The following is a 13543-nucleotide window of genomic DNA, read 5'->3' as shown; positions in this document are numbered from 1 at the left end:
GAAATTGTTCAAACATTTCAAAATGAAAGTTTAAACATGTTTGAACCTTTTTATATTTGTTGGAACATTTGGGAAAGTAATGATATCATTATCTCTTTATTTAGAACAATTTTCAAATATCTATCTCTTTATTTAGAACAATTTTCAAATATCTATGTGTTTTTGTTATTGTTCCAACATGTTCCAACATTTTGTGTCATTTTTTCCCTCCATAAAAACTTTTATTGACCCCATAAACAAAGCTGCTAAGCTTGGTCCTTTGTTTGGCCCTTGTATTTTTAGATTTTCTTTAGTATAAACTGGTGAGTCTTTTGTGAGAAGGTGGCAGACAGACATAATTTCGAACTTCGTAGAGCAATTACAAAGATGAGAATCAGTAGTCACAAACTAAATATAGAAGCCGGAAGATATACTAAAATTCCCCGTGACCAGAGGTTTTGTCCATTTTGCCCAAATGAGATCGAAGACGAACGTCACTTTGTTATGGATTGTTCTCGATATAATGATAAACGCACAGAGCTGTTCACATTACTTTCCGCTTGTTCTAAAGAATTTGCTACTCTCTGTTCGATAGATAAATTCAACTACATTCTGGGAGGCGATAACCCTCACTGTGTACAAGTAGGCAAATATATCCACGAATGTTTATACCGTAGAACTAATAGTGTTAATGACATGCTAGACCCTTTATGTTGATTTAATCATACCTATAGATATCCATATATGTGTGTTTAGTTGTACTGTAAGTAGTTGTTATACATGTAGACCTTACGAAAGTCGCTGTACTTTTGTCGTGTCAATAAAGATTGTAATTTCCTGCACTTGGCAGGGATGTGTGAATTGCCCTCTTCCCAGCCCACTGACCCAGTTTCATCATATTGTTTCCATGTTCGAACATGTGATCACAAATGATGCATCTATGTTGGAACAGTTTAGAAACTAACAGAAACAATGTATTTGATGTTAGAAATGTTTGTAACATGTTTGAATACTATAGAAACATTTAGAACGTCACATAGATGTTGTAAATAGTTCTAAACAGTTACTTATCACAGTTAGATTGTTACAAAGATTTCCAAATTGTTAGAACAAAAGGCAAGAAACACCCTCTCGGTAATATGGAATCGACTCTATATAATCTAAAAAGTATGTATACCTGTGTTGCACTGGTGATTTCTGCAGGCACTTGGATGGTTGCTCGCTTGTGTACGGCATAGCACCATGCGTCACCTGTGTCTACAAACCCTTGGCCTGTAACAGTGACAGGCACTGGGTCCTCCCCACCTGAAAAGGTATCAAATGGCATCAATCAGTCTTGAACAACTGATCAGCATCACACAGCATTGCTTCCATTCTTCTCTATACTTCGAATCTTTTATATACCTGTGTGTGAGCCAGCCAGCCTGTTGGGGAGCCAGCTGGTAGATGTAACAGGTACATACCTATCTCAGTGTTGTCAGGCTGAACGCTGGTGATCTGTATCCCCTCGCTGGGAATGATGATGAGACGGTTCTCTCGGTCCAGTGCCTTGGTGACCAGCGTGCCGTCACGTCCACTCAGATCACAGCTAAGGTCAAATTCACCTGCAGCTCTGGGGGTGTTGAATGTCAAGTCAAAGGCCTGGTTGCTCCATTCCTTACGTTTGAGGCGAACAGCGTCCAACTCCCCCTGTGAAGAAAGATGGGAACATCAAAATACCATCACTCACCATAATGGATATTGTGAGTTAATTTTCACTATATTGGATACTGTGAACTGGTTTGTCATGATGTTGTATAAAACATGAATTCAAGAAAAGAATCACACTTGTTAATTCTTAGATTTTTCAATCTTAGTAAGGTGTGTTTGGTTCAGTATCAGTGATAACACATTGTTAAGGTGTTTACCTGTGTTCCCCTGCTGACTGATGTTATCTTGCACTCCGCGTTAACAATTTGTTGCAACCCTGCTCCAGACACGGTCAGAGTCGTCTTTGCACCAGCCTTCAGGATCCTTGGGCGCACACTGGACAGCGCGATGCATCCTGTAGAGAGGAAGTACATTCAATTTGGTTAATGTTGTACCAACTATAACAAAGAAGTAAATCACTCAAATTGCAAAGAAGTGACTACACTGATATGCACAATGCTTTTGTGCACGTGTGTGGGGGAGGTTTGTTGGTTGTGTGTGTGTGCATTTCTGCTAAAATCACTGCATAATCCAGGAATGATAGCTCATTCAGCACCAAGGACAGATCCATGCCAATGATACCTGAGGGCACTGTTACTACTTGTAAGAGGTGCCAAATCAACTATTAGCTTAGTTTTACAACATCTATACTTAAAACTATGATATTGGCAGGCTTCCTCTTCTCACTTGTAAGTCTTACTCATTTTTTTTTGCATTTCATGCATCTTTTTAGTGGTCTGAGGGAAATTAGGGTAAACAGATTACCTTTGTTAAAGTTGGGGTCCAATGGATCAAGGCATTCTCCACAATCATCCTCTTTTTTCCCTCCACCCACAACACCCTCACAATCGATGCAGTCCCGCGTGTCGTCACAATGACCGCACTCGTTCTTTCCGAAGTTCACATCTTTCCCAGTACTTCCACCGACACAATGGTCACACCTGTACATATACACACAACTATTTTCAACTGGCTTGATATGTGTAAGAAATCTACTCAATGACAACTGCTTGCTATAATCAAAAGAGCCGGAAAGTCTTCAGTTACTGATTTGTATTAAAAAGAAGGTGCAAAATATTGTGAATAGGCAAATGTTCCTTTGTGGGAAAAGATGGTATCAAGTTCGATCTTGCCAAGGTAAAATGTAAAGGCCATTACGCTATCTCTAAGTAAAATTAGCATCCTGTGTTCTTGTTATTACAGTTATTGAATTCTATGTCTCTCTTATAGGCAATATCAAAGACAACTTAATATACTTACTCATTCTCAAAGGCCCTCTTAACCAGACTAAAGGAACCAGCGCAGTCTGCATCTACTCTTGTACCCCTTTGAGTGATGGGACAGAAGGAGAAGAACATTTAACATCAACACAAGCAAAACACAGCAGAGTATTGTGGTTTTGTTAAGACACATAAATGAGACAAGGTGGTCTTCTTGATATAGAATCTATAGGTGCTGGATTCGATTCCCTAGCAGACTCTAATGTTAAGCATGTTTGAGGAGTTTCAGTCACACCTCATGTATGTTAACAATTATACCCTCCATACTGCCATACGAAAAGAGTAGAGGTCATTCACGGTGTGAGTGGATCAAACCTTCACAGTCTAATTTTAGGCAGCTTCTACATACTGTACAAAATGAAAAGATTTAATGTGTTACTTAAAAAGCAGTTTACTGGTTATGCAAAACAAACAAACAAAAAACCAATGCTATGACTCACTTGGGAATGCACTTGCCAGAGAGTTCGTGAACTTCATACAGGCCACACTTATTGGCACAGTCAAAACCATATGAGCTGGCCCTCCCTGTATTACCCCCTACGCAGTGACTGCAATTGTTCTTCACCGCACCTAAAGGTAACACAACAACTGATTAAAGCGATCCACACCTTGAACACATCACTTATCAAAAAGTTGCCCTTCCTGGTGCACGGTGGTCAAATACGGGCTCAAAACCTCCCATGTCTAGCCGAATTGGAACCTTGTTCCACAATGTTCCATCTGACGTAATTCGAACCGAACCCGTGTTCTATTTAGGTCATCTGCGGTCATTGCATGTAAAACCATGCTTTCTGGCCCTTTCCCCCTAACTAACTTGAATCAGACGAAAAACATAGTTTTTAACTAATATAAACAATTTTCTGGACAGTACATCTATGCTTTCACTTTGTTGCGGACCTGTAATATGTAACGAAGCTACCAGCGTTTTTGTTGGTGACCTTGGATATCATAAGTGTTGTTTACACCGGTATCAATTACACCCTTCCGCTATTAGTGCGGCATGACATGCAGGCAAACATTGTTTAAGATCTCGAGTCCAACTTAACTCATTGACAGCTCAAAATGACCGCAACGGTTTTCCCGAGATTTTTGTTTTTGCGATTTTTAAAAAGTGCCTTCGATTTTGAATTATTGTTAATTAAGTGCGAAAAATGCCATTTTTACGCATATTTTTTACTGTAACTTTGCTTAAAATTAGAAATAAAAAAATCCCCCAAACAAAAAGTTTTATTTGTCTCTCAGATGACGAAAAATACAAAAATCGAAAATTATCCATGGCAGTTGCGGCCCATCTTATCAAGAGTATGGTCAAATTGAAGGCCTTCCTTGAAAAGAAAATAATCGTCTTTGGAAGCAAAATCGGAGCAAAACAGCTATCTCAATTCAAACGGGAAGATTCAAACTATCTAAAATAACGAATTTAATCTTATTTTTAATACATTTTCCTTGTCATAACATTTTGTTTATTTTGAAATATTTTACGGTTAGCAAATAGTAGGCCTCTTGTAACCCGATACTCTGTCGAACTCGCATAGCAACGGGAAAGAATACCCTAGCAACCGACTGCCGTGTGTGAAAGGATCAAACCTTGCAGTCTGCTCTTATGCTGTTGGTGTAATACACCTAAAGACAGTTTACCGGTTATGCAAAACAAAATTCAAAGCTACACACACACACTCCATGGATAAGTGGTAACATAACGTTACATGTAAGTGGTAACTTAAAAAAACAAACATGAAGACTAATCTGGTGTTGCTGTTATGGCATGAAAATTGATCGACCGACAAGTCTGCCAGCTCTAAATGACACTATTGGCATTTATACAGTCGACTAGTCGGTCCTCTCTCAATCATTGCATGATTTGGATTTGTATAGATTGGCCTAATTTGCAACAAATACGGTCGAAACTCATCAACTTTGTGACAAGCGCTTAAAGACTTACTTCCACCGTTGTCGCCATTACAGTCGACGTCAGTGCAACTTGTCCCATCTCCATTACACACGCCACAGCTGTCTGTGGTCACCCCAGACCCACTCCTGCCGTCACACCCTTCACGATCTATGACCACTGTGACTTTTTCCTTGGAGATGGAGTTTGACCCTCCACAGTCCTGTCAGAACAAAAAGGATTTATTATTTATGAAGTATTCAATGTGGAGAGATTTGAAGCTTTAGTTGAAGCATCTAAAATGTTTGGAAACTGGTTATGAGTGAGTACAAGGTCATCTATAAAGTACAAGGTCATCATCACTTACTACACTATACTACTCATGATAGATATGACTATCTATACATTCAAGTATTCTTTTGTTGAGAGCTATGCTTAGCCCAGTGAGAATATAATATGTACAATACAGGTTTTTATAAATTCATACATTTGATTGATTGATTGATTGATTGATTGATTGATTGATCAATCGATTGATTGATTGATTGATTTCGGTTTCTATAATTTTGTTGGTCCTCTGGTCCACGTAGAAATTTCAATAGCTGTGGAGATGGTCACATTTTGGCGCCTGGACGCGAGGGCCTACATAGGCCAGCTCCTTGGCTCTAGGACCAACATGCCTGTAAGGAGATTTTACCATAACTCACACATATGGTCTAACTGAGTGCTGCCTGTGGTAAAGTTTCCTTGGGAGTATGTGGTCCCTAGGGCCAAGGAGCTGGCATGTGTCTGGAAACAGTCTGGCATTCAGGCTACACATTTTTTCAGCACACCTTACTTAAAGGATAATAGTAGAAATGTCTTGATGGCTCACCTCAGAGAATGGACATGTTGGATCATAACTGATGACTTGTCCTCCCTGAAAAGCTGTACCATCCCAGGCTCGGATGGTCAGTCCAGTCTTCCTTCTTGCCTCAATGAAACTCCAATGACTGTCACGCTCAATCGGCTCATATTTCAACCTTTTCGAAAGAATAAGATATGCATCAGAATGGCAGCAAGTGAAACTCTATAGTTTACTACAGCTTTAGTCTCATCAAATCGGAGGATGACTAGGTAAGCGGACAAGTGACTGAAAAGTCACTAGTTCGATTTCAGGCATTTGTCATTGGTGTCATTGGGAAAGGCACTTTACACAACTTTCCTCACACCACTCAACTGGAAAAATGGAAACTAAGATATACTTTGGTTGGGGAGGTAAAAGGCAGTGGAAGGCGAGGGATGGGCTTCATCTTCAACACTGTGCCATAGACACAGTGGATAACGACCCATGTCCTCTATGGCCTCAAAAAGGCTATGGGAGTCAGATTACTTAATATACCTTTACTTTTACAGATTCACATATAGACAGGTCTTGCCAGGTATCGTTAGGCTGTTACAAGGGTGTAAAGATAGACACTTAACATGGCACAGTGAAATTACCTGTGCTTACTTATCTGTTCCCTTTTTCCCCTGTGAAACCCAAGGTTATGATTTGTGTGACAGGTTGTCTAAATTTAAAGAGAAGTTACAGAACTATACATCATTAAAGATGAGATACGTAGTAAAGGAGAGAAAGTGGCTGAGATATATAATACAGCTTTTTGACCTTCTTTTTTTTTGTTAACACACACCTGGCACCAGGACCGAACAATTTAAGTTGCTCCACTCCCTGAGTCACTTCACGGGTGTTACGAGATGGTGGTCTGAGCTGCTCAAACCTCGCAGGGTCCCCTGAGAGCGACACACTCCAAACTCCTATAGGACAACAATGATGATTGTGGTCATAGTCTGTTTCTTTTGTATTTTTGTCAGCAATAACAGTTAGAAAAAGTATCCTGAACTTGCAAGTTTCAAATATTCCCAATGTGATCTAAGATCATAAACTAAAGCTTGAAATGATGATGTATCACAAAACTAGAAGGTAAAAAAGCCAGTACCTATGTCGCTCAAACGAAGTTCGTTGAGTACCACGGCTGCACCAACGTTATCCTGCTCCTCATCATCCACAAAGTGCCGCATCACATCGGACACCGTGTACCCGTCCCATCCCGACAGGTCGTATGGCACTGCAGGCACCACAAACTCTTTCCGCGCTTTAAAGACTGGGGGGTCGTTGACTCCGTTATCAATTACCTACAGACAGCAACAAAAATCATCTAGTCATAGAATTTCCCCATACAATGAACCTGTAACTTTAATCATAAACACTGTGCATACAATACAGTATAACCCTGTTGCCACCAGTGGGAGTGTCAACTGCTCACTGAGTTGATGTATGAAATCTGGTTCAAGATCATTTTAATTTGCTTTCACTTTTGATGGTAACAACCACCACAATGGATAGATTTCTCTTGTTATTAGATATAAAACAAATGCTGTTGTTGACACAGTGGTTCTGGATGTACAATCTTTGTAACTGAAAAGGTAATTTAAAAAATTGGAGCTCACCTCAAATGTGAACCGATGCTGTTCCCCAGGCTGACCTCCACTCTGTACGCTGATGTCAATCCCCATCCTGCCACGTGTGGTGGATGATGGCTCGAAGTTGATGTACTGATTCAAAGTCAGCCTGGCACCACTGATCCGTAGGTCCCTCCAGGGAGCATTTATAGCCACCTATCGAATAAACAACATCACATTTACTTAAATATGTAAATTCAAGGACATACATTTTTGTAGAAAGCATTCAGTGGTGTGCCCGGGTATGTCAGCTTTCCGTGCAGAAGGGGTTTTCCAAAAACTCGTGCAGACGAGTGATTTACCACCCAAAAATCATGACCAGAAGCATGAGATATCAAAACTGGAAGTTTTGCTGCATTACCAAGGAAAGCTGCCTGGGGGCCAAATATCTAAGGGCTAGATCTAATCACAAACCAAATTGACAATCCATGATTTTTTTTAGCTATGCAGTTCAACAATATTAACAAATAAATACCACCTCCTTGGTGAAGGTAAAAAGTTTCACTGTACGTAGTATCTCCATCTTGATGACACTACATGGAATTTTGCAATCACCCACAAATTACACAATAGCAACAATGCTTATAAATATTGCCTTTTGTTCCTACCTTTGTGGAAATCTTGGCGGCACGATCCTTTACCGCAGAAAGGGCATACGAGCTGTCATACCTGACGACCAGGACAGGTGGGTTTGCAAGGCATTGCGTGGATGTTTCTGGTCCTGTGGGATACAGTAATTTGATGAGTTGCATAAAGATAGGCTACCGACTCTTATTATGTTAGATAAATAAGATAATGAGATCAAGGAGGTTGAAAGAATTTTTTGAAAATGTCTCAAAGTCCTCAAAATGTTACAATAATGTATTTACAACAGATTAAAAGTTGCCAAAGCATGAGCATCAATTAGAATGATGAATGACTTGGGAAAGTGTCTCCTCCATTATGGACATCTTGGAATGGCAAATGTGCAAAGATATGTGGGCTTTCAGAAGAACAATGAATAGTGGTTTAAACATTCCACCTTTCCATGTTGTTTGTAGCAAGTGCTGCAGGTACCATGATAAAGTGACTAATAAATTAGTGGACTCACCAACTACTAAGTGTCTAATACCAGCTCACAAAAGAATAAGAAGTAGCTAAGAGTGGTTCCTTGCTATACAGATACAAGAATCATGGTTACTTTACCTGTTGGGTCGCAAACTTTGAACAGGTCCTTCAGCCGAAGGCCCTGATCACCCCTGTCCCCGGCAACATCCTCTGGAGATGGCTGTTGGACAGACGTGTTGGTGTAGCACAAATGGAGCTTGAACATGTCGTCACCTTCCTTCTTGATGATTCCAAATGGCCCATCCTCATCTTCTACAAGAATGTTTGTAAGAGATCACAGGAAAAAACAGCTTAATTAAGAATGGGGGGATTGCAAAGTTATAAAGAAGAAAGATCCTTTGCTTAAAAATTTCTTGCTTCCTATTTTTCTTCTTTTCTTTTCATCTATCCTTTCATTCATTGTTCATTTTTTGTCTGTAGTTATCTTTTGTTTTCACAAACTATCAGATACAAATGTATGTACTCACCCTCAGCACACAAAGATGTGCAGTCACCATCATCAGGCGCATGGACCTGAACCTGTGGGGCCATGAAGTCGGACTGATGTACATCAAAAACAACATGGCAGAGGAAAATACAACAAGTCCATGCAGAAATACATGCATAATTCTATAAGAAACCACAGCCATAAAACTTTTACTTTGAAGAGATTGATAGCTATTCGTCACAAGACAAGCATTACCGGTACATTTGACGGATAAGACACGACAACAGCCATAAGCATAGAAAGGCTGCAGGTTATATGCTTTGCTAACACAGGTGATACAATGACAGGTTGGAATGGTGGAAAAAGACATGTTGTTAGGACAATGACAGATCTGCCTTAACAGACAGAAATAGAGAGCAGACACTTGTTTTTCGTGATGAGGTGAAACATTTTTAAGAAAAGGGAGAGCAATTCAAAAGTTTACATGGACGGATCATCGGATGGATGGATGGATGGATGGATGGATGGATGGATGATGGATGGATGGATGGATGGATGGATGGATGGATGGATGGATGGAAGGACGGAAGGACGGATGGACGGATGGACGGATGGACGGATGGATGGATGGATGGATGGATCATGGATTGATGGATGGACAAATGAACACAAACGATCAGGCGGATGAGCACAGAGTAAATTTGTACTTTTTGAGTTTCCTGTTGTGTTCCTGTCTGTACTGTACCTCACGACGGCCACATTCGGTTTCCTTTTCCGTTTTTCCGCCCTCTGGTTTGGCGTCTGGGCCATTTTTCTCAGGGCCCCTGTTTCCTGGTCTTCCTCCTTCTGTCTGACTCATGCTATTTGCCTGTTGCTCATTTAGGTGCAGTTTCCTGGGGTCATCCCAGCTCTCAGAACAATTCCTCACACAGGAATCGGTGGACAAACATAACGTCTGCAAAAGTCATCCCAATGCGGGGCTACAGTAGTTCCATGTAGGTGAGGCTGATAATGCCAAAAAAGCAACGGTTCTACTTTTGATCCTACACGAGTACATGTGATGTGATCCATGCGTAATTATCTGTACTTTCTGCGGGTCATCGCGCAGCAGCATGTGCAAGGTGCAGTGTGCTCTTGAAAAATTGTACTCGGAAAAATACAAGTCTTCAACTCTTCTAACACAATGACAATCATGAAGTCCTTTGTACTGTGTGTATGTTTAAGCTAACCAGTGCATTGCTGTGTGCTTTGGGAAGCAGTGCAAATACAGTAGATTGTGTGCAGCAAAACTGGTACTGCAGTGCTTCACACTACCTCATCACTCCCACAGGTTGTTTGCTGGTCAAACTGTCTTTCGTGTAGACAAAATGTCTTGGACACACAGCCACCAGCAGATAGACAAAATATCTGGTGAACATGTTGAAAAAAGATTGAAACAACACCAATGACACGTCAAAATGATAACTTATGATATAGGTGTGTGTCTAAGGTGGGTGTGTATGTGACACCCACCCACTCAGAATGGGAGGATACGATACAAGTGTGCATTGCTAAAATAATACAAGATGTAAGTTGAGACAACTGTGTTATATGTATAAAAGGTGTGAATCATTCGTGATCTCTTCATTCTCAATTGGTAGACAAAGGATTGAAAGTAGAAATTGCCAAGAGGAGATGCTACACGGAAAATGTCATGATAGCCTTTACTGAAAACGAAGCCATGCTGGTTTCATGATGCACATGCCTTAACTACAATGCATACCACACATCATGCTATAAGCACAAGCCATTGTTCTTTTGGAACAGTCACATTTGTCGTAGGTCATCATACGATTTGATATGAGACTTCGTGAACTCCTCGTGAGAGTTTTAAGCCAACAAGGACAAGACAGACTTTTCTGAAACAAGACAGCTGAATTTTGCACGACTTATTCAGTTTGCAATGATATGACATTCGCACGACATGTGACCATGCTCTAAGAGAAATGTCAAGGTCGTACCTCCTTCCTTCCACATATGGGTGGTTTGGCATTGTCGTCTCGACCGCTGGGAGAGTTGGGTTCAGCGGACGGACGATGTTCGTCTACACCACCACATTCACCACTAACAGGCATGCAGCGCCCAGCAGACAAGCAAAAGACCTGTATGTCGATAGGAAGGCAGAAGGCAAGACTATTCCTGTCTTTGTCAGAAACTTTTTGCTGTAAACACCTTTCCATCATTTTGTACAAACAAACATCATGTAGCATGGAGGTAAACAGAAAAAAGGCATTTGAATTTAATGAGCAAGGCCTTGTGATATAGATATGGTAATGTCGTCATGTGGGTAATTATAAGAAACGTGGTGTAATGAAGATAGATAACAGTTGAGACACTTCTACATTTAGGTATCATTGGATGCTTTCACAATTTGTTCTGTCATAGATGTAACAGCTAAGTAGTACCTCTCCGGCTTTACATTGGGTAGGCCTATTGTACATCTCAGGATCCCGCGCAACGCACCCTCCACTGGCCAAACTGAAGAACTGGTAGAAGAAGAATAATCTAGACTTCAGTACCGCGGACAGCAACCATGTACAAACACGACAAACTTTATTTGTGCTTGTGTGTATGAACATGGAGCTTTTATATCTGATATAAAAGCTCCTTGGTATGAATGAGTATGCACGCGTGTGTGCGCACATATGCAAGTGCGCATATCAGTTTTTGTGTCATGTTTTTGTGTCCATGTTCTTTGATTCTAAAATGAACTTCAAGATTCCCTTACATCCTACAACCAGTAGAAAATACCTCATTTTCACTGCACGTAACAGGTCCCTCCTTACTGGCAGCGGTTGGGACACGTGTGCATTGCCCTGTCTGCAAGTTGAAAACCTAGAAGAGGCCAAAACAAGTTGTCAAGATCATTGACATCATCAGAATTCACAGATGTTCACACTGAGGACTTTGTTTGTACCATGCAAGATGTTTCATATCAAGGCTCCTTCAAGCAACACATAGATTGTCTTTAATCCAACCATCTGTGGAAACAATGTGGAGCAACAGGCATTCTACTCTTCTTCTTCTTCTTTCTTTTTGAGGCTACCAACTTCAATTTGCTGAAGACCTTTGTAGCCTATATACTCATTTTGCACTTGACATGTTTTTGTGTCCATGTTCTTTGATTCTAAAATGAAGATTCCCTTACATCCTACAACCAGTAGAAAATACCTCATTTTCACTGCACGTAACAGGTCCCTCCTTACGGGAGGGTCTTTTTAGCGAATGCCCACAAACGCCCACTCTAGAGAAGTCCGCGCTGCACGAATCTCATTTTTTTTGCTTGGAATATGTCCACGTTGTGCTCCCATGTATTAATCCTGAGTTTCAAGTCAATCCATTCACCCGAAGTGACATAAATCAAAGTTTTCGATTCTCGATGGTCTTTTTAGCGAACGCCCAGCAAATGTCTTTTTAGCGAATGCCCACTATATCCACAAAAATATCGGCCGTCGCGCAACGACACCTAAACCTACCGCCAGAAACATGTTCAAGATGGTGTCCCATTGATGTGTACGGAGTTTCCGTGCTTTACAAGCATTTTAAGTCCCTGTTTTTGGTCAAAATGTACGGCGCCGATACTACCATACATTAACTATAGCAATTCAAAATGGCGGGCACTAGTCATGTGACCTCCTTGCGGGACTGTTCTATAAGTATCGCGGGAGGGACTGTTGTAGCATAGCTAATCATACAACCATTTTAGAGTGAATTCTGAACAAGATTTTCATTTCATAGTGCTATCATCTGACTGATATTTACATTGTGGTCCTTTTTTCTGTGCTATTATTACCCAGGTTTGAGGAACTTAGTGCAAATATGGATATTGATTCACCTCAGTGCCCAATTAATGTACAAAAGGCTCAGACACATTAGTGTTATAAACCTGACTAGGGGCAGGTAACCAATACTAGAAAAACATAGCTATTTATTATTAACAATACTATTTACATTATGATAATAACTCTTCACCAAACTGGACTTTTCTTATCTTTATTTATCACAGAAACATTGTTACAATGAGGATTTGATTAGATGAGTATCTGTTACAGTGTGTACAAACTTATTTGAAATACAAAAATGTATTTCATTTCACTTCCTAAATATTTTTAAAGTATTGGAAGAAGTTGACACATAAACAATATTAATTGCATTATTTGTGTGCAGTAAAATGTGACCACATGCTATCAATAGCCTAATAAAATGTTGGAACATGGCACAAGCGGGCTCCTCTTCTGAGTACAGAAAGGATATGTTTTATAACATTTAGTTATGACGTAGAAACTTTCAATTGTAAAATGTACCTTTATTAACATTTACAAACAAATTGTTTTTTTCTCTTCTTAATAAATGACAACAATACAGGTGAGTAAGGTGTGTTTCCTTTTATAACAGGCCAGGTAAGACGCCGTACAGGTAAGTAAGGTGTGTTTCCTTTTATAGCAGACCAGGTAAGACACCGTACAGGTGAGGAAGGTGTGTTTCCTTGACTACAGACTAGGTAAGACACCTTACAGGTGAGTAACGTGTATTTCCTTTCATTACAGACCAGGTAAGACACCGCACAGATGAGTAAGGTGTCTTTCCTTTGCCTATAGACCAGATAGGGCATATACAGGTAAGTAAGTGCTA

General features: G+C 40.3%; 1 protein-coding gene across 1 annotated transcript in view; it reads right to left on the bottom strand.

Moving 5' to 3' along the window:
• LOC118418099 overlaps positions 1–13543 on the bottom strand; it is a 37173-nt gene that overhangs the window by 11197 nt on the left and 12433 nt on the right. Inside the window, exons 12-31 of the mRNA XM_035823928.1 lie at positions 12083–12109; positions 11663–11746; positions 11317–11397; positions 10873–11013; positions 10187–10279; positions 9618–9827; positions 8913–8964; positions 8524–8697; positions 7947–8059; positions 7327–7494; positions 6816–7011; positions 6510–6633; positions 5711–5858; positions 4891–5059; positions 3389–3518; positions 2929–2994; positions 2434–2609; positions 1887–2023; positions 1443–1668; positions 1157–1284 (exon numbers count right to left, since the gene is read on the bottom strand). Coding sequence (XP_035679821.1) covers positions 1157–1284; positions 1443–1668; positions 1887–2023; positions 2434–2609; positions 2929–2994; positions 3389–3518; positions 4891–5059; positions 5711–5858; positions 6510–6633; positions 6816–7011; positions 7327–7494; positions 7947–8059; positions 8524–8697; positions 8913–8964; positions 9618–9827; positions 10187–10279; positions 10873–11013; positions 11317–11397; positions 11663–11746; positions 12083–12109 — 2643 coding nt within the window. The remainder of the gene's footprint in view (positions 1–1156; positions 1285–1442; positions 1669–1886; positions 2024–2433; positions 2610–2928; positions 2995–3388; positions 3519–4890; positions 5060–5710; positions 5859–6509; positions 6634–6815; positions 7012–7326; positions 7495–7946; positions 8060–8523; positions 8698–8912; positions 8965–9617; positions 9828–10186; positions 10280–10872; positions 11014–11316; positions 11398–11662; positions 11747–12082; positions 12110–13543) is intronic.

This window comes from Branchiostoma floridae, chromosome 6 (assembly GCF_000003815.2).
Source record: "Branchiostoma floridae strain S238N-H82 chromosome 6, Bfl_VNyyK, whole genome shotgun sequence".
NCBI lineage: Eukaryota > Metazoa > Chordata > Leptocardii > Amphioxiformes > Branchiostomatidae > Branchiostoma > Branchiostoma floridae.
Note: the sequence above shows the minus strand (reverse complement) of the source record. Positions and strands in the feature narration are given on the sequence as shown.